Source organism: Cardiocondyla obscurior, linkage group LG27 (assembly GCF_019399895.1).
Source record: "Cardiocondyla obscurior isolate alpha-2009 linkage group LG27, Cobs3.1, whole genome shotgun sequence".
In the NCBI taxonomy this organism is placed as follows: Eukaryota; Metazoa; Arthropoda; class Insecta; order Hymenoptera; family Formicidae; genus Cardiocondyla; species Cardiocondyla obscurior.
Genome location: NC_091890.1, coordinates 592,253 through 611,786, shown reverse-complemented (window position 1 = coordinate 611,786; position 19,534 = coordinate 592,253). Strand labels below are relative to the sequence as shown.

The following is a 19,534-nucleotide window of genomic DNA, read 5'->3' as shown; positions in this document are numbered from 1 at the left end:
AGTTTAAAGTATAAGTTACAAATAGCGGCTATGAAACCGATGTGATTTCGCAGAGTTCAGCTATCGATGCTGTAAGTGCACATACAAAACGAGTTCCGTTCATTCGTGATAATGTAATGAGACAACTGGCAAAATCGTCTTCCGCACCTATTTACACCTTGAAATTGAAACTCACCGAAATCGCAGCGGTTTCTCCATTCTCTCGTTTATCGACCGAAATCATTGTCAATTAATTTGGCATTATTTATAAATCGCATTGAACGGGTCTAGAATATATTTTCATGCAAATTTGGGAGAAGAATTCTTGTTTAAAGACTCTTACCTGTTGTAGTATATAGTAGAATTTATAAATGCTTAAGAAGAATTTGTATGAATCGAGATTACGGCACCATTCTACAAGACACGTGTAACACGCCGATAAGACATCGATGGAATTCAAGAAATCGGTTATTTTCTTAATAACTTGACTTATGCGTTTGGCTTGTTCGCAAAGAGCTCCTTTCGTTCTTCGTGATGCAAAAAATTCGAAAACAGAAAAACACGACATATTAAGTGCTGAGAAACAGTGTTGAAAATTGCATCATATTATCATTGTTATTGCTAAGATTGGATGACAGAATAATCTTAGCAATAACGCGTAATACGTGCGTATAGTACACTAAAAAACAGATATGACATTTGCTACGGCGATAGCGGCTAGCGTACGTGGCCGCCGTCTCTGCTTCTCAGTGTACATACATACATACATACATACATACATATATATATATATATATAATATATATAATATATATTATATATATGTATATATATATAAAATATATATAATATATATTATATATATGTATATATATATAAAATTTGTATATAATGAGTGCTTTCCAATTATACAAACCAAAGATACAAGTCTGCATCTACGCTTGTTATTCCTCACCTCTAATCAATCACTCTCGATACTGATCTGCGGAACATGATCACACGTTGTAGAAATGTTTTATATAATACAATTTATACATAGGAAATATACAGTGGTCAAGGATTAGTAACAACGAAGAGAAGATCCGCTGCCGGATCCTCGTTAAAATACGTCGCAGAGTTAAACGTTGCAGTCGCACCCGTAGAATCCGTTTTCATTTTCTACAAATAAAATATAGTCGTTACGCTTAATCAGCAAATTAATTAAATTACATGAAATATCAATTTACCTCAGATGAATCCACCCGGTATGGAGAATTTTCTGTTGCCGAAGGTTGATGCTGCACTGATTGTGAATGCTGCGTGCACTGTTGCTGCATCAGAATTTGTTGCTGTTCCTGTTGTTGTTTCCACTCTTCGTATTTTCTCATCGCGAGTATCAAATCGTGATTCTCATCTGCTAAATTAACATCTTGCCCCGTATCCTTTGTTAATTTGTCCTCTTCCCAAGTGTTCGGTGGCATCGACTGTTGTTGCCGTTGGTCTGTACTTTCGGTTAAAGAGTTTGACGAGTAGCAAATATCAAAGAAACTTTGAGCCGTTGGCTGCACCGCGACCGGACTTGATACGCTGGGCGCCGGCTGGCTCACCAAAGTAATCACCTGCTGCGTTTCTTTGCCCTCGGTATTGCACATCAATGTCGGTAATGGTACCATAACTCCGCTGGATTGCGCAGAGATTAAAATATCTAAAGGCTGCGTCACGGTTTTTGTATCTGCATTATTCTCGTTCGAGCATTCAATATCGGCCGGTAAAATAGTATTATTTTCCGGTTGCGGCGCTATAGATCCCGGAAAAGACGGTGGTTGCTGTTGACCAACTAAACTGATAACTTGCGGTTGCGATGACTGCTGAGGTGTCGGTTGCAAAGGCGGTGAAACGGCGACGGGAGATTCCGGGAAGAGTTCTGCTCTCAAATTTGGCAGAAACGCATCGATCGCGCGCCATGTGGGTGCCCAGAGATTAGAACTTGGCGCTAAAACATTGGCCGACGACATGACTAATAGCATATTCTTCAACGATTCAGGGATTGCTTCAAACAAAAGTTCGCTGTTATCCGCGTGCATGTACGCACGTAAAAGTTCCAATACTGTTAACCATAACGGTAAGAATCCAGGTAAAGTTAGCAGCGGAGTCAAATGATGAAGAAATACTTTCGAAAGTAGCATCGCGGCTCTGACTCTTGTTTCTTCGACGCCAATTGGATCGTTGGACGCGATTGGGCCGAGTAATTGCGCTAACAGTGGAAATAATACTTCCTCCAAACATTGTGACCATTCTAAAGCTGACAGTTGCGCCAAATCATGAGCTAGCAAGGTGCTTTGAAGATACGTGATTGCCGCAGTACGTACTGCTCTCCGAGCGTCGCAACAAAGTCGCGCGATACCTTGAAGCAGCGGGCGCCAAGCTTGCGGCCATAAAGATATACCGTCGTCAATGCTACCTTCCTCCGCCCACCATCGGAACACTTGCGCGATTCTCGTATGTAATGTATGCATCAGATCGAGCAGCTGTACAGGACTCTGTTGATAACCAGCTGATTCTTCCGCAGAATTGCATATTCTGTTACGTTTTCCAGCACATTGTAGTACCGCCTCGGCAAAAGTTCTGACGCAATTGACGCAAAGGTCAAAGTTGAAAGGTGTTACGTGTGCCATGTCGCGCACCAAGAAGTTTAAGCTCTCGCAGCATTTGACAAATGCTGCAGAGTCGTGCGGCTGCAGATCTCGCGCCAGTACTATCGTGTCAGCGGCCACCGGAAGCGGTGCCTCGGTACCAGTTGGCGACACCAATACCCATTCAGGCACAGGACTGATAGGTCTGGGATCTAAAACTGACGGCCGAGCGTTTGCCGTTTCATCTAGAACCGTGTTAGACCGCTTAGGCGCCAACGCGCCAGCACCTGCGCACTCCAGCAGGCTAAATACTACTTTCCAATCTTCCGCACTGTGAATGTTTGCAGCGCCCGTTTTCAGCAGCTCGAATAAACCGTAAGCGATTTGTCGAGCTAGTGGGGCAGTTGTCGCGGATGGTAAGTGAGTCAGAGGCAGCAGAGGAGATAAACATGCAAATTCTTCTCCACGTAAGAGCCTGATAGCCAACCTCAGCATACCCACAGCCACCCTTTCGAGTAAGTAAGGGTGATTCTCACGCGCGGCCACCGTCAGCAAACGATCCAAGTGACTCTGGACTACAGGCCAAATGCACGTTACTCTGTCACGATTCTGTATAGTTACCTCTAGTAACAACTCCAATAGAAATATTGATATATCCTCGTCATTTGGATTTGCCGACACCAAAGCACCGACGAGAGAATTCAGCGATTCAGTCTGCAAAATAATAAAAATTGTAAAAATAAAATATCTTACATGTCCAATAATCATAAACCATTTAATTTACCTGAAAGAACTTGCTTTCTTCTATTATTTCCTTAAGATAGCAAGTGGCAATAAACTCCATAGCCTTTTTTCGCGCAGTTGCTTCGGCGGGATGTGGCATACGTGACGTATCCATAGCGATATAAGAATAAAATGTCGAAAGTATTCCTTGATCGCCTGGAGAAACCTTGGGCGTGGTAGGTTCTCGGAGTAGAGATATTTTGCCGGATGGATCAATAAAGTCTTCCGCCTCCGTAAGATTTTTCGGTAACAGTCTTGCTTCGTAAAGCGACTGCAAACAATCAATTATGTTCTTCCACGATACTCTCAAAGCGTTTCCATGTGAATGTGTAATTTCGAAGAGAGTGCGAGCGGCCATTTGAGACTTGGAGCTTCCACCGAGATGTAAAACTACTTGCTCTGATTTGCCACCGATTATCAAACCCGTAAACTTGCAAAGGCTTACTATAAGTGTATCCAACTCGCCGCACATATTATGGTAAGCACTAATCCCTGCGCAGCTAAAAAAGAAAAATGGCAGTAAGTAAAGATGTATTTTTATCAAAATAAAAATATTAACTAACCTAAGAAACGTTTGAGCGACTTTGCGTTGCAGCGATCTGTCCGGTGCTTTATCGTAAGCTCGGCAAAGAGCACTTACAATAGGACCCCATGCATGTTCAGCCAAGTCTTTATCGATGAATTCGCCGGAATTACCTACTTTCAAATATGTACTTTCAGGCCCGGAACCTCTTCTCAGCAAAACCTTCCATAAATAATTTTCTTTTACTAGTCCAGTTTGTTCGGCCGGCATTACGATTTCCTCCCCTCTGCAAAAACAGTCGATATATATAATTAAACTGACAATTTTACATAGTTTGTATCTAAATTAAATATTTGCAATATTTACTTAATTGAAGTATATATTTCATCAAGCATATCCTGATCAAAATCGGCGTCGCCGTTAACTTTTTTTAAATTTCTTTTAAATTCATCGGCAGTCATAGGATTGTTTTGTCTTTTTACATTATAATTATGTTGATCGACATTTAACATGATCACAGCGTAAGCTAATGTAAAAGCGGCATCGGCCGAAGCAAAAGGTTTGCCATTGCTATCCTAAACACAGTAACAGATTATTATTCCACTTCCGTATCTATATTATTTCTAATAAATTCTAGATTAGCGTACTTACGTGCCAATGCTCGGCAAATTTTTCAAGTAGAAGAGAAATAAGAGGTGCTTCTCCAGGAAGTCTGAATGATTCCAGATAAAGTCGCAAAGCCTGATCAATTCGAGTATTTCTTAAATCAAAATTATGCACGAAATAATTGAGAATATTTTTGTTTTCTTTCTTGCTGATATATTCGCCGATCGCTTTCTTATCTAAACCAGGATTCTCTCTTAAAAGCTTTGCGATTTTTTCAGGGTCTGAATGACCTGGAGTACCACCACCTAGTAAACCATGCTCGGTGAGTTTTGCGATACCCTCTCGGGGATTCTCGTTGAACTTCTCCGTGCCAAGAACCAGCCACTAAAAATGACGCAGAGAAAAGTAGAACATTATTTCATCATCAAATTAATGGTAAAAAAAATATAATAAAATAAAATAAAATAAAATAATAGTACGTACACGTTTATTTGATTTTATAGCAAGTAAATTTTCTCGCGTGGGTAAATTCAAGGATGCCTCATGACGCGACAGTTTGCACAATTCCTTACGTCCTTTGAAGCGAATTTCCATGCCGACAATTAACATTATTATGGCATCCAAGGAAATCAATTGTATAGTATGCATCCCAGTGGTCATTGGCAAAGAAACATTCTAACAGAAAATTTTAATAATATAAAGATGTTACATCTGAATTATACCTTCGAAAATTTAATCTAATTATATATTGAGATATTTTTATACCTTGGAAAACATTTTCATAAGTTCCTCGTACAAATTCGTGGAGTAAAGTCCGCAATCGTAATTTAAATATAATTCAGCAGGCAAACCGGGTATTTTCCATAATCTTACTATAGCTTCTGTAAATTATTAAAATAAAATTTATATAGTTAATATATTATATTGCAGTCGTTTGTCGTTGTAAAAATTAAAACTTACCAAGCGCCAATTCTCGTTGCTCATATGATATTCTATTAGATTCGGAAACGACTATTTCCATTAATTTTATTAAATAATGTTCTAGTTGAAATTTTAAGTGTTCTCTTTGGGACTCAAACAGCAAATACGATACTTGAAGATTTACAGCGAGGATCGACAATCTGTCTGTTCCGAGTAGCTAATACATAAATAAAATACTTGATGCATTTTTTTTTTTTTCAATAATCAATAATGGTAGTTGTAATAATTTCTCTTACCAAGATTAAGTTTCTACACAAGTCATCCTTTGCAAGTGCAAGTAACGACAAGAAATTAGAAAGAGCGTCGGCTGCTATCTCTAACGCTACTTGCAATAAACTAAGACCTAAATGGGTCATAATTTCATTGTTCTGTTTGTCAAGAGGACTACATAGCGAAATCAAAAATCTAAACAATTCGCGAACACACAGCGCGCCATATGGTGCCCGTTGTTGCAACGGAATAAATCGAACACCCTGTCTATTGACATACTCCTCGATATGTTCGGACTCTTTCACTTTAGATGTTCTAGATACATTTTCGTCTATCGATAAATCTTCCACGCTACCCGTTGGAGATTGTGCTAAATCGATGTTTCTTTCTTCGTCACCTGTACAATTATTTAATAAATTAAAATTGTAAAATAAAATTTTTTAACAGCAATATAATAAATACCTTGATTTTCCGAGACAGATTGTTTAACGGAAGATTCAGATTCATCTGTAACTCTCTGATCAGCTGTATCTTCATTTTCCACACTCTTATTTTCTACCAACGCTGGAACTTTATTCTCTATATTAATATTTTCCGGCAAATTATTTACCTTGGTCGTTTCTGTTTCACTCGTAATGTCTTTATTGATTCCATCTTTACCAATCTCCTGTTTTTGATTACCATCCTGATTATCTGTTGCTTTGATGCAATCATTTCCATCTTTAGTATTATCTTTGTTAGTATTAATCTTGTTTTCATTTTTTTCATCTTCGCTTTTTTCAATACTTGTATGATTTAACGATCCTTGCATATCAACGATATTACCAACAGGCGAGACGGGTGTGGTGGCTAAATGACCGCTTCGTATTTTGTCAACGGTACTCGAAATATTTGATTCCTTGTCGTCAATGTCGTCCGCAGTAGACTTGGATTTTTGCTTTGTGTAACTTTTGTGTTTTCTGCTTTTGCTACGAGTATTTTCCATGCTGTTTGTTCTCATTTTCTGTCAAAAGTTATGTCCTTTTATATATAGAATATTACATTTTGTACCTAATAAATTGTATAGCATAAAACTTACTTTCATATTTGGCAAAACTCTAGTATCCTCGACAAATTGAGGTAACCTAGTAAACAAATGTTGAACGATATCTCTCAGGCAATGCTCTGCTGTTTTTCTAAGTATTTCTGTAAATACATTTTATTACAATACATTCAAAATTTGTTAAAATAATAAAAGTCCACTCACAACTTACCACTAAGACGTGTTTCAAAACATATTCTAAAGCAGCTCAGCATAATTTCGCATACACTTTCATTAGAAAGATGATCACCAGCAGATGATAGCATAAGAGCCCTCAAAACTTGTAAAACTCTCATGAGAACTACCCCATCGCCAGAAGCATCAGCTCCCACAAATCTTGCATGTGTGACAGCATCAGCTATGGCTTCTACACATGTAACTACAACAGGATGATTAGAATCTAAAAAGAGAAATATATATATATATATATATGTTATGCAACAAAATTTGAAATATAGAAATATTTATTGTCACAATAATCAATACTAACTAATAAGCCCATAAGAAATGATCTTATTAACAGCAGATAGTGCTAGACTAGTCACAGGTCCTGTAGTTTCTTCAGATCTAATAATTTCCAGAAAAGGAGTAAGAAAAACTGCAGGTTCCAGTTGAGATAAATCCCTATGATCGTTCAACACTTCCTTCAAGGCACTCAAGCCCTTCATAAGAGTGTCCTGATCGTCATCCTGAAAATTAAATTATACAATTAAAAAAGGAATTATTTATAAATTGTTTTTGTCAATTAATTGCCAAGTTACCTTATAATCTACAACCTGTTTGATCAAATCGGAAATAATAACGAATGTATATGCTCAGAACAATGATAACGATCGTCTTATTCGTAACGACAGTTTGTACAAAATAGAAAAAGAAATACTCGTACCTGGTGAGAATGCGACGACCATCGAGCACCACGTCGCATTGCCGTTACCAGGAGGCATACCTCGCCCTCGACGACATACAGACCTCCTCTGCAGGGGCCTACGGGCCTCGTGGTTCTACTCATCTTTGCGCGATTCCGCCGTTATTTCGCCATAATAAGTTTCGAAAAGGTGCCCCCACAGCCGGATAGAACTTGATCACCGGAACGTTCGCGAAAAACCCGTCACGTCAAATGTGTCGAGCAGCCACTTCCCACCACCGTCGACTTCCAACGCGATAACCTCCTCATCGACTTGTCAAAAGCGCCGTCGATCCACGAACTCTCGCGCGCTAAAAAAAAAAAAAAAGAAAAAAGTGCCGTTCGATTAGTCGATACATGTTCCAACGTGCAAAATGTAACGTACTAGTGCATGTATATGCATGTGATATTCCTGTATACCTACGTCGCAGGCTTGTAGCCGCGAATCGTCCTTCTACCTTCTAACAACTCGTTACAAATCTCTCGGGAGAATTTCCGAAGTTATAAAAGTCTACGAATCGCTATAAAATGGCACGACTTTCTTTTAAAATATCAAAAAACATATCAGGAGTTAACTACATGAATTTTTTTTTTTTCCTATCCTAAATACTATAACTAATTACGATTAATATTAATCATTTTAATTTAGTCGATATTATTCTTGCAAACTGTACACACCCGGTTTTCCTTATTCCCGGCATTGCTTGGCGATGACGTGTCGTGTGCACGAGACTTAACGTTAAATCGAAGGAAAATCGTCGCGTTGGTTAGCCGCAGGAATATAATCTTATCATCGAAGATACAGATTTACGTTCATTCCACTTGAAATTGATAGCTAATTTCTATTCCTGGTTAAAAGTGGTTCTGCAGTGATTTGCAGGTGTGCGTTAAAGGGTAAGGACGCATTCGGAGGAACAACTTCTTGATTTAAGTTTGCCATGTACTATTCGTTGCTTTATATCGGTTTTTGTAAAAAATATCAATCCCTACGTGTAATATTCTTTCGTGCTCGTGTGGCTCGGACGAGTGTCGTTACGCTTGTACTCACGCAAAATGTCCACTATTGTTTCTCACCAATGATTGATATTTTTTATTCACGTTTTCTAACGCTGACCGAAGCAATCGTCTCAAAACAGATAGAACTGACAAACGATGACGTTGATTGTACAAAACTGTCGAAGCGCTGTAAAGAATTTAATTGTGAAGTTGATTAGCAAGTCAAAATAATTTGCTCACGACAAATTGATTCGAATAAAATTTCAATGGATTATACTGACCGTAGAGGTTATGACGCCACTCAAATATCACCACATATCGTTGTAAACGCAGAGGTTGTAAGTTGTATTAAAGTTTAATCGCGACTTTGCTGGAATAAGGATTAATTGGAATTAACAAAATGTAATTCATTCAAACGTAGTTGATGTACAAGTTTTTAATAGATTATCGCGTATTTAGGCCAAACTTTCAGGTAAATTTATCTATCAAGTACTTGCACGTCTAAATTAATTTTCCTTTCTAAGTAGATCGAGGCTGAACGTGTTTAAATAACTGATAAATAACCAAAAGGTGGAAGTTGGTTTATAGCCACAACTTTTAACCAATCTCATACTAATGCTATTTTCATACTTTTCACTAGAAAAAGAAAAGCCATCATCATGTCTTCGACGCAAGATTTTATCAACGATTCGATCGCAAAGAATGCGATTGTAATATTTTCCAAGACGTACTGTCCCTACTGCAAAATGGCCAAGCAGGTATCTATGCTGTAGATTTAACGAAAGATCGATCACGATCTTCTCCGTAGATCTCTTTCCTATAAGAGAAAATAAAAAAATTAATTCAAAATAAAAGAAACTGATAATATCAAGTCTTGAGTTGTTCTTTTAAGATTAATCTGTTTCACTGATTAATCGAATTTTCGTATAGGTGTTTGATTCGTTGAAGAAGACTTACATAACGGTAGAGTTGGACGATAGAGAGGACGCACAGGAGATACAAGATGTCCTGGGCCAATTAACAGGTGCCAGAACGGTGCCCAGGGTATTCGTCAACGGAGAGTGCTTGGGAGGTGGCACCGATGTGAAGAAATTGTACGAGAGTGGCGAACTTGAAAAGAAATTTTGTTAAATATTTCATATATCAGCAAAGTATGTTGTAATCAATCGCAAATAATTCAATGGTAAGCTCCTTATTTTAACACGATTATTATAAAATTTATGTATCTATAATGCATGAATTTAATTGAACAGAAAATGATTTTTTTTCTTGACTTTTTTTCTCACAAAATAAAAGAAACTCGATATAGGTATATCAACAGCTGTATTATCAACAAGTTAATTACTAACAAGCTAATTACAGTGTGGTTGTCCTTAAGCTAATTACAACCGACAGCAATCGTTATACAAGATCTAACGAGGAAGTCCCAATTTTTTTCATATTTTCCGGCCGAATTACGCTAATTAGATATCGATATATAACATAGAAAATTGTGCGTTTTGTGCGCGACGAAATAAATTAAAAAAGAGAAAGGATAAACGAGCTCGTCCGTCGACAACTCCTCTCCCGGTTTTTTCCTCTCCCTCTTAATTTTGAACCGAGAACAATTTCCGATCGTGTTGGAAAAATAATTTATTAGCGCGAGTGAAAAAAAAGTCGGGAAATCTAAGTCAAAACGCGACCGTTTCAAGCCGATTGCAGACGTCAACGATACACGGGGCATTACGTGTCTACCTTGATGACGGCGGTGAGCACGCACGCACACACGTCCGTCTAAAAATATACGCGCGGCAGTCCGGCGACAGCTATCCGCGACCGCGTCGGTTCAGACTGATCGATTTAAGGAAAAGAAAATGGATCTGACGCGGTATCGCAAGATCATCATCTACGTCCTAACGTTCCTGGCATACGCCTGGTCCGGCTACGGTGCCGGGCTGCTGACGAATCTACGGGACGCCGTGCTAGCCGCGGAGACGGTCTTCCAGGACCTCTTCGCCAACGCCATTACCGTGGCGAGGAAGATCAAGGACATACACGAGGTGTTTGACGCCGCCGTCGAGGAGAACTGCGTCTTTAAGTGTCCCGACGGTGCGTACGTACTACGTACACCCTGGTCCTCGTGTCCCTCGTCATTTCCATCCGTCAATCTCGCGATAATCAGGTTATCTCGCAACGCCACGCCGCTACTATTGGTCAATTTCCTCGATCAATCTCTCCTCCTACCTACCTCTTAATTGCACCGTTTGCACTCTCTCTCTCTCTCTCTCTCTCCCTCCCTCCTTCCGAAATTTTTCTTCGGTCGCGTTAAGCGGTTTCGACGACTTCGATAAGCTTGCCCAGCTAAGTTTTCGTCTCTCGTTATTCATTTATCTCTCCCTGAAAGAGAGGCTCATTCATTAATTTATTCTTACCCCGTGTACTTTGTTTTATCAATGCAAACTGATTTTTATCTCGATTGAATTTCTTTCTACTACCTTAAATTTTTTTTCTGTTTTTGCTTCGATCTTCCTATCCACATATCAGACAACGGAAAATTAATGATTTTATCTACAACAGAGAAATAAATTCAGTATCATTTAATAAGATAATCAACAATTAATTGAGACTTAATCGAGGTCGTTTGTCTAATTGAGTTTTATTGCGCGAATGCAAACCTTGATCTCTCCAGTGACTGTTACTCTGTTAGTGTTTTTTCTGTAAATTCGGTAAAATATCGGTCGTAGAAGTACGTGTTTCACGGGGAAAGAAAATTAAGTGAGCTTCCTCGTTCGAGCTTGGTCAGAGTAAAAATGTCGGCGGGACGAAATGCGCTGACATGGTGCATGCATCTTGAGTGGATCACGATGTTGCAATCGAATAAACAGTGGGTTATTCAAATTGTTTCAGGTTCCACGCCAAAGGCGGACTGGAATCACAAACCGCAAAGTGACGGATGCGGTTCCCTCGGCATTCAGGTCGGTGTGCCTGTAAAATAATGTACAAATTAGTCACGTAATTATATCTGTAAATTCTTAATTAACTCTATTATACATATATATTATCATAATGGAATGTAATTTGAAAAATCAAACCAATATATTGCAACAAATAACATAAAAACCTCACAGGTGAACCAAGAATACCTTCCACTCGCTGAGATGACCAAGTGCTGCGACACTCATGACATTTGCTACGACACTTGTAATACCGACAAGGAAAAGTGTGATCTGGAATTCAAGAGATGCCTTTACAGATACTGCGACACGTATCAAACCACTGGTATTAGCGTGGTCAACACGTGCAAAGCTGCGGCGAAAGCCCTCTTCACGGGGACGACTGCATTGGGCTGCAAAAGCTTTCTCGACGCCCAGAAACAGGCCTGTTACTGCCCAGACAGGTGGAGAAATAAGAAACCGAAGAAAGCAGCTCAAGCTGGCGGAGATTTATAACGTTGCACACGCTGTAACAAGAACAATATTTAATTATTATATTTAAACAAAACGTAGTTAATTAAAAAAATTATTTCTACCGGTTGTATTCTTGTAAAGACAATTTATGTACATAGAATTTTTGTAATGCTATAACGTTATAATATTATACAGTTAATTAAGTCAAGTTAATACAAAAAAAAAAAAAAAAAAATGAATCCTGTTCCTTGTCTTAAAAACAATCTCGTGTTAAATCAAATTCACAATATATCATGTAAAATATATGTACATCCGTGCATAGTTTATTGGTAAAAATAATTAAATGTACAGCATTCTTTTTCTCAATGTATACCCGTCAACACTTTATTGTTATCATTCAATATACATTATCGTATGCACGTAATCAGCACGCATGTATTACATTTTATCAAGCACTTCTTAGTAATTAAATATTTTTAAACTTAATGTTTAAAGTCAATCGTACAAAATTAAATATACAATTTAAATTAATCAAAATGTATTTCTTTTTTTTTTTTTTAATTATTAAACAAGTAAATTTTAAGAATATTAATACAATCTAAAGAGTACATGTTGGCAAGAAGTTGCTATAGCACCGTTTACAGCATTGATAACTATTAAGTAGTTATTCACAATACATATTTTGTATCCCAAATACTATAAAATATACTATACTATAAAGAAATTAGAAATATATAATAACATATTTTAAAGAAAAAGCATTATAAAAGTATCATTAGTTTGATTTGTACATAGTATATAAATTATCAGGAAGAACTGTAGTTTTAATATTTAGGATACAGATTAAGCCGAACATTTGACTTCCCAAATTTTATCCATGCAAGTAAAGGAAAATGTTCCGAGCTCCAAATTATAAAAAGAACCAAGTAATAACTGTATGCTCTTGCTATCACTCTGACGTAAGGTACGACTAAAAAAAAGGAGCAAAGAACAAATTAACAAATATTAATTACAATCAAATGTGATACAATAATTTACAATACTTACGAAATAAGTGAAAGAGAAATTGACGGTATTTTGCATTTATCCAACTATACCATCCAAGCTCTTTATCTGAAACATTAATTATTTTTTATTAAAAAAAGTTTTATTTTTTATTAAAAAAACTGATGACTAAATTAAAGCTACATAATATATTTTTTAATTTAATTAAGGCATTTGAAAATCATAATTTAATACTTGCATGGAAGATTATGTAATTTATAAGTGGACGACATGAAAGCGTCTTTATCAACGGTAATATCAATATACCAAAGTGCGTGTAACGTATAAGTTGCTACTTCATCAAATTCAGATGAAGCGTCACGTAAATAAGTTGCATACAGATCTCTGATTTTCTGACATAATTCAGTCGTCTCTTTAGCATTTCTGCGACACACATTAAATCTGTAGATAAAAATAAAATAATATGTATTTTGTTAGGATAATAATCGCTTTTCAATATCATTATGTACGTTACCTATCAGGGATTCCTAGCATGTAGCCGTTTACACGCCAGAAATGATTAAATGCTTCATCTTCTTCTAATGTATTGTTCAATCCAAAATATTTAGGTGCCAGATAGATGAATGCTATAAAAGCATATTGCGTAAATGCCATATCTCTTTGAGTAATTTCTCCACCACCGGCATCTTTTGACTTTTTGCTCCCCACTTTATGATGCCAACGAATTGTGTTTATCGATTTGTACCAGCTAAGAAATGTAAAAAAAAAAAAAAAACAATTCAAGAATTTTTAATACAAATATATTTTCCTACGACGAACATTCTATCAATATTTAAATAGATTCCTAAGCTATATGTAAAACATATATTAATATTAATGTGTAATATTACGTAACGTTCTAATGTCTTAAAAAACCGAATAAAAAAATTTTTTAAGTTTTCTATGTTTTTATGTGTATTATGTGTATTATGTGTATGCATTGGTTTTATTGCTTAACTCGTTTTATGCCAAGCGCGAGAGTAGCATCAACCCTCAATTAATTTTTTTATTTTGGAGAAAAACGCCTTAAGCTTGCCGAGCGCGTAAAAAAAAAAAATGACAATAATCAATTGAGGATCGGACCTATTAACTGTCTCACTTCCTCCACGGTTGTCTCTTTTTCTCGAAGGGCCGAAATTTCAGTCTAGTTGCAGAAGCTCGAGCGCGAGGACGTGTTCTTGATCGCTTCGCAACTATTTTCGGGATAGGAAAGTATCTTGCGCGAATAAGTGTCGACGTCGTCGATTAGATAACGAACAGTCACTTTCTGTACGCCTGTGCTATTCTACTCGTCGTTCTGTGCTTCGTTTCGTTCTATAAAAGTGCTTCGAAAAGATTACGTCGCTGACGAAATTCACGGAGCGTTCCGCATTTTCGACCTACTTTACTCTTCTTCTGCATTTATATTCAGCGGGTTCCGGCTACCGCCATTACAAAGTGTGAGCTCCGCATCTCCGCCAGTCTTCTTCGTCGCGGCCAAGAGTTCTCATTTCGTTTCGAAGAATGGATTTTTATACTTGGGAAAGATAAAGTGCGCGGAGAACATTGACTCTGAAACGTGATATTCGATACCCCGCGGTCATTCGCCGCTTGGCGCAAATTTTCAGTATACGTTCGTTCTACCAACAGGAGTTAATTGAAGAATTAAAAGTGACACTTGGACAGTGTTATACACCGCAGCCAGTATCTTATCTCGAGGACGATTCGAGTGAAGACCTGATAGAAGTAAGCAACGTCAAGACATTCTAAATGACTTCCACGAAAGGAAAGAAGGAAGGAAGGAAGGAAGGAAGGAAGGAGGGAAAACAACCTAATCTAACCTAATGTAACTGGAAGATACAAATGTAAGTAAACTGGCAACACGCCATAGATCATTCAATTGTAATCAAGTATAAATAATGCCCCTGAATATAATGGCGCGCGCAAATGGGAATTTTTTTGAAACAGATTACAATTGAAAAAGAAAAAAGAAACTTACTTGGAATCTGCATCTTTCGAATCGCACGTTGATATATTATGCATGTGCAAGATAGTTTCAATGTATCTTTTAAAAGCTGAACAAGTTGAACTACTTCGTTTTGTAGCCAAGAGCACCTATATATTAGAAGAACAAAAAAGTATGCAGTAAATAATGATTTGTTACTCTTGATAAATTTTATTTAACATAACTTTCTTTTTAATGCAGTTAGAAAATAAATTCCCTTTTACGCTGAAGTTTTTTTATTAACTGTGCAAAATTTTAATACCTTTATTATGGATGTTACTGAAAATACTATAATAACTCCTACTGTGCTTGCCGCTATTACTGATAGCATGTTTTGGATATAAAATTTTTGAGCTCTAAAATTCAATGCTTAACGTTAAAACATGTTTTAGACATATATACATATAAAATAAATTAACGAATATATTTAATATTATTTAATATTTAAATATTTTAAATTAAAATAAAAAAAAAAAAAAAAAATAGTATTTTAAATACAAGAAGCTACTTACTTTTTATATAATTTTTCATCGTACCAATGTGGAAGATCTTTAGGTGCTACGTTAGATGATTTTAAATCGATCACACTGTCATCTTCTAAAATGAATTTATAATGCTCGTCTGTCGTCTGTGTTTGAACTGCAATGCGTTAATATTATAATAAACAAATATATTTTGTAAAATAATTAATATGAATATTGCTAGAAATTTTTGTGTTATTTGCAAATTAACGATTTATAATTGGAAAAAAAAAAAAAAAGAAAATCTTTTCTTAGATTCCACGTAAAAATGAATATAATTAAACTCTATTAAATTGAATTAATATGATATCATAACATGGCAATGATTTCTGCTGTGTCACTGAACTCTGAAAGAGAAAGACGAGCAAGATAATTATGAAATGGTAGTATATTTTTAGCACCGAGTGTCACGATTTTCTTTCGTGCAATTTGTTTGTGCAGTACTTTGCAGTACATACGATGAAGCACCGCGGTATAATTTTTCTTTATTAAATATATAAAAAACTTTATTGCCATAAAGTCAAATTTTATTTTATATATTATAGCTGTACTTTAAAGGTAGTTGTTACGAGCAAGATGTATAATAGAACGGACACGTGTATTATTACTGTACTTATTTATATGCATAACGTTTTCACAAACTTAATCGGATTGTGTTTAATTAACTATGAGGCACACTTTTTTCGTTTAAAAATAATTGTGCACTTTGAAAATTGGTTTCACTGTTTCAATCAGTAATTTTTAATTTCTCGCGTATGTTTAATCTACGTTTTACCATCATCAATATGTTTCTTCGACATTTTCACTATTTCGTATATTTCCTGCGCGAAATCACGATCGGAACTTTGTAATACTTAAAACACGGTCGTAAACGTGCTACACGAGACACAGTTTTACTGTAACTCGAAGCAGAGCGCGTGTCGCTCCCAAGCGTTCTAACGAGTCCGGTGTCCTTCATCACACTACCAGCAAAGCCAGCCACCACTTCTCCTGCAGGTAGATACGTTGCGTATTACCTGCGTTCTTGGCATACTATTTCTTTTTTTCGTTACAACTGGTTAATACAGGAAGGCAGGCATTCATTAAAAAGAACTGGTTTAAACGTAAGATACATTGTTACAATACTTGCGTTGTTACAAATAATAATACAATACTAATATAATAATTTAGACATTTTTACATTTTAATTACATTGAGTAAAAATTATTTAAAGCGCATAGATTATAGATGAAATTAAATAATAATTTATTAAATAAATTAATGGTTTTTTTTTTTTTTTTCGTTTGAAATATTTGGCAGATATTACTTTTTTGTTCAGTAAGGAAAATTGATTTGACAATTTTATTTCCTCAACTCACAGTTGTTAACGGAATCATGAATAATGGATTATTACTCACGGATAACGGAACCTTTCAGGATATCTAAACCGCACATGAGCAAATACTACATCAAAAGTATAAGAAATTTACTAAAATTATATGTTCTTAATATAGTTTGATGTGAGAGTTCTTTTTTCCTAATAATAACCATGCCAATATGGGCCATTTAACTACAAGCCACAATGTCAACCAAAGTACCGCTTTGTAATAAAGTCGTACTATTGCTCCCACGTAAGGTACAACTGAAATAAACAAAAGAAATTAACGTGGAGCCAATAATATACAACATAGAAAATCTATACGATACTTACGACAAAGATAACATACTAAATCACGATATTTGGCATTCAATCGGCTATACCATCCAAGCTGCTTATTATCTAAAATAAAAATAATACTTTATATATATACATATATATATTGTTTACGTGAGAAAATCAAGCTCTTACAAACTTATCACGCATTCGTATCAGAATTATAATCTCGTACGATTCGTATTCGCGATATGATATTATGAATCAAAGTTCACAAACATGAATTTAATTTGTAGCTTACTTGCTCATAATTTTATATTACTTTTCGTTTAAATATATTTGTAATATTTTTATGCAATATTTTATTACGCGCGGTCACAAGTTAGATCGTAGGATCTACTTATAACGTAATTACTTACATTCAATACCATGCAGCTGATAGGTAAATTTTAGAAAAGCGTGCTTGTCCAAAGTTATGTCTATATACCATAATCCGTCTAATATGGCTGAAGCTATATGATAGAATTCGGGTGGAGCATCGTTCATATATTTTGTCAAAACATCAGCTACCTTTTTACATAATTCCCGAGTTTCTGCTGCGTTTTTACGGCACAAATTCAATCTGCAAGTACAACAAATATTAAGTTAGATGACGAATAATAAGACGAGTAAATAATTTTAGATTCATTGAATGTTCACTATTTTTATTAATTATATCAGAGATCGAGAGAGACATATTACCGATCGGGAATTTGCAGCATGTGACCTATTACACGCCAGAAATGAATAAATGCCTCTGCTGCTTCTTCTTCTTCTTCCCGCGACTTGTTGCATAAGCCGATGGATTTTGGAGCTATCAATATATATCCAATAAAAGCAAATTGTGTGATTGCCATATCACGTTTATAAATTCCTCCCACCCCAGCATTTTCTGAGCTCTTACTACTTGCTTTATGTTTGCGGTGAATTACGTTTATCGTCTTGTACAAGCTAAAAGAATAAATATTTAAAAAGAAAAAAAAAACTTTGAAGAATTAAACTGTAAGAAACATATAAGTAGATTAAATAACAATCTAATTATAGAAATAATAGTCCATTTAAAATACATTTTGGTGAAACTTACTCGGAATTCGGATCGTCTGGGTCACTTATATATAGTTTATAAATGTGTAGCAAAGTTTGGGTATATCTGCTAAATGTCACGCAGGGTATATAGCTTTTCTTAGTGTGCACGAGCACCTGCAAATTAATTACATAAATTTCAATTTATTCGATAATTAATTCATGACACATTAATCTAATATTACAATCATTTAATTACCCTTAATGTTTCTGGGACTGCTATTATTGCAAGAAGTCCGGCAAAGCTAGATACTATCATTGACATCATATTTCGCTTGTAATAATCTTGAGCCCTGAAATCCAAATCTTTAATTCTTGCAAATGTAATATAAATTTCGTATATTATTTATTTTCTATTAACTTTATATCATCTTGATATTATTATCGCGCAAATACTTACTCTTTGAATAATTTGGCATTGTACCAATTCGGAAGATCATTAGGCGTTACGTTGGTGCGATTTAATTCAATTATATTATTATCACTCAACAATAATTTAAAATGTTCATCTACCGTTGGCGTCTGAACTGTAAAATAATAATGTGCATTAGTGTTACGTAATTTTTTTATTTTTATTTTTTATGTTTCAAATTTTTTTTATAAATTTACTTTGTAATTTAGATCTACGTTTTTAATATTTACTTACCATCGTCGATATGTCTTTTCTCCATCTCACTTCAACTATTTAACTCTGATAAACGAACACAAAGAATCTTATTATCACTATTGGTACGATAAAACTAAAAGATTTTTTTTTCTTTTAATATGCAAAATCAAATAAGCGTTTTTACTTTATACAATAATGCGATATTGTAAAAATGCACCTTGTTTGAAAGTAATGAGATTGAATCGCTTTAAGAACACATGTAGTTCTACTCGCACCCTCAGCCGCAATGCAACTTTGTTTCCGTGAGATTTACCAAGTCTACAAGTGAGTACATTTTTATGACGCAAGAGAGTGGTGTTTTTTTCTCGTTAATGAACAAACATTGATAGACTCGAACGTCACACAAGTTTCAATTCTTGAAACTCAATACGATCACTTAGCAGTCCTATCAGCAAACTCGGCGAAGTAATTCGGTGAATTACTCTCTATGAGATTTATTGAGTTCCTTAATCAGCGTATTGTTGTTACGTTAAATAAGGAAACTATGTTGTTTCCTCCATTT

The 19,534-nt window shown here is 35.7% G+C and overlaps 5 protein-coding genes across 11 annotated transcripts; 2 read left to right on the top strand and 3 right to left on the bottom strand.

Moving 5' to 3' along the window:
- Positions 1-990: 990 nt before the first annotated feature.
- Positions 991-9,433, bottom strand: Garz (Sec7 domain-containing protein garz). 5 transcript variants are annotated; one of them, XM_070672982.1, is made up of 18 exons: positions 9,306-9,433; positions 8,957-9,045; positions 8,728-8,862; positions 7,662-7,990; positions 7,266-7,464; positions 6,948-7,175; positions 6,773-6,879; positions 6,157-6,697; positions 5,721-6,091; positions 5,464-5,641; positions 5,269-5,384; positions 4,987-5,178; positions 4,549-4,887; positions 4,264-4,472; positions 3,938-4,183; positions 3,376-3,874; positions 1,206-3,305; positions 991-1,137 (listed from the first exon to the last, which is right to left on the bottom strand). In XM_070672982.1, exons 4-18 carry the CDS (start codon positions 7,782-7,784, stop codon positions 1,033-1,035), a joined length of 5,553 nt encoding a protein of 1,850 aa, XP_070529083.1. In that variant the 5' UTR covers positions 7,785-7,990; positions 8,728-8,862; positions 8,957-9,045; positions 9,306-9,433; the 3' UTR covers positions 991-1,032. The 5 variants fall into 5 exon arrangements, with proteins under 5 accessions (XP_070529083.1, XP_070529084.1, XP_070529082.1 ...); XM_070672983.1 differs by having other exon boundaries at positions 8,754-8,862; XM_070672981.1 differs by lacking the exons at positions 8,728-8,862; positions 8,957-9,045; positions 9,306-9,433 and adding an exon at positions 8,358-8,448.
- LOC139112194 (uncharacterized) lies at positions 9,322-10,214 on the top strand. Of its 3 annotated transcripts, none has more exons than XR_011547343.1 (3): positions 9,322-9,433; positions 9,606-9,858; positions 10,038-10,214. XR_011547343.1 is itself a non-coding variant. In XM_070673053.1 (2 exons), exons 1-2 carry the CDS (start codon positions 9,335-9,337, stop codon positions 9,804-9,806), a joined length of 300 nt encoding a protein of 99 aa, XP_070529154.1. In that variant the 5' UTR covers positions 9,322-9,334; the 3' UTR covers positions 9,807-9,987. The 3 variants fall into 3 exon arrangements, 1 of the variants encoding a protein (XP_070529154.1); XR_011547342.1 differs by having other exon boundaries at positions 9,972-10,214; XM_070673053.1 differs by lacking the exon at positions 10,038-10,214 and having other exon boundaries at positions 9,606-9,987.
- A 314-nt stretch (positions 10,215-10,528) lies between these two features.
- Gxivspla2 (phospholipase A2 group XII) lies at positions 10,529-12,431 on the top strand. The gene is made up of 3 exons (XM_070673044.1): positions 10,529-10,763; positions 11,562-11,629; positions 11,783-12,431. Exons 1-3 carry the CDS (start codon positions 10,529-10,531, stop codon positions 12,101-12,103), a joined length of 624 nt encoding a protein of 207 aa, XP_070529145.1. The 3' UTR covers positions 12,104-12,431.
- Positions 12,432-12,602: 171 nt separating this feature from the next.
- Positions 12,603-16,691, bottom strand: LOC139112183 (uncharacterized). Its single transcript, XM_070673037.1, has 8 exons — positions 16,386-16,691; positions 15,602-15,728; positions 15,352-15,445; positions 15,084-15,199; positions 13,581-13,814; positions 13,305-13,507; positions 13,109-13,174; positions 12,603-13,031 (listed from the first exon to the last, which is right to left on the bottom strand). Exons 1-8 carry the CDS (start codon positions 16,408-16,410, stop codon positions 12,886-12,888), a joined length of 1,011 nt encoding a protein of 336 aa, XP_070529138.1. The 5' UTR covers positions 16,411-16,691; the 3' UTR covers positions 12,603-12,885.
- Positions 16,692-16,706: 15 nt separating this feature from the next.
- On the bottom strand, positions 16,707-19,253 carry LOC139112182 (uncharacterized). The gene is made up of 8 exons (XM_070673036.1): positions 19,012-19,253; positions 18,766-18,892; positions 18,565-18,658; positions 18,367-18,482; positions 17,985-18,233; positions 17,663-17,865; positions 17,301-17,369; positions 16,707-17,231 (listed from the first exon to the last, which is right to left on the bottom strand). The coding sequence occupies exons 1-8, from the start codon at positions 19,034-19,036 to the stop codon at positions 17,095-17,097; spliced, it is 1,020 nt and encodes a 339-aa protein (XP_070529137.1). The 5' UTR covers positions 19,037-19,253; the 3' UTR covers positions 16,707-17,094.
- Between the last annotated feature and the right edge of the window lie 281 nt (positions 19,254-19,534).

Bases quoted from the DNA above. Each gene is read 5' to 3' on its own strand.
- Gxivspla2 (XM_070673044.1), top strand. From the start codon at position 10,529: ATGGATCTGACGCGGTATCGCAAGATCATCATCTACGTCCTAACGTTC. The intron at 10,764-11,561 runs GTGCGTACGTAC...AAATTGTTTCAG, and splicing joins CGTCTTTAAGTGTCCCGACG to GTTCCACGCCAAAGGCGGAC. The intron at 11,630-11,782 runs GTCGGTGTGCCT...AAAACCTCACAG, and splicing joins GCGGTTCCCTCGGCATTCAG to GTGAACCAAGAATACCTTCC.
- LOC139112183 (XM_070673037.1), bottom strand. From the start codon at position 16,410: ATGTCGAAGAAACATATTGATGATG. The intron at 15,729-16,385 runs GTAAAACGTAGA...AACGCATTGCAG, and splicing joins GAAGAAACATATTGATGATG to TTCAAACACAGACGACAGAC. The intron at 15,446-15,601 runs GTAAGTAGCTTC...ATTGAATTTTAG, and splicing joins GATGAAAAATTATATAAAAA to AGCTCAAAAATTTTATATCC.
- LOC139112182 (XM_070673036.1), bottom strand. From the start codon at position 19,036: ATGGAGAAAAGACATATCGACGATG. The intron at 17,866-17,984 runs GTAATATGTCTC...TTGTACTTGCAG, and splicing joins ATGCTGCAAATTCCCGATCG to ATTGAATTTGTGCCGTAAAA. The intron at 17,232-17,300 runs GTAAGTATCGTA...TGTTTATTTCAG, and splicing joins TTTAGTATGTTATCTTTGTC to TTGTACCTTACGTGGGAGCA.
- Garz (XM_070672982.1), bottom strand. From the start codon at position 7,784: ATGAGTAGAACCACGAGGCCCGTAGGCCCCTGCAGAGGAGGTCTGTAT. The intron at 5,179-5,268 runs GTATAAAAATAT...ATTTTCTGTTAG, and splicing joins TTATGAAAATGTTTTCCAAG to AATGTTTCTTTGCCAATGAC. The intron at 4,473-4,548 runs GTAAGTACGCTA...TACTGTGTTTAG, and splicing joins AATTTGCCGAGCATTGGCAC to GATAGCAATGGCAAACCTTT.
- LOC139112194 (XM_070673053.1), top strand. From the start codon at position 9,335: ATGTCTTCGACGCAAGATTTTATCAACGATTCGATCGCAAAGAATGCG. The intron at 9,434-9,605 runs GTATCTATGCTG...ATTTTCGTATAG, and splicing joins ACTGCAAAATGGCCAAGCAG to GTGTTTGATTCGTTGAAGAA.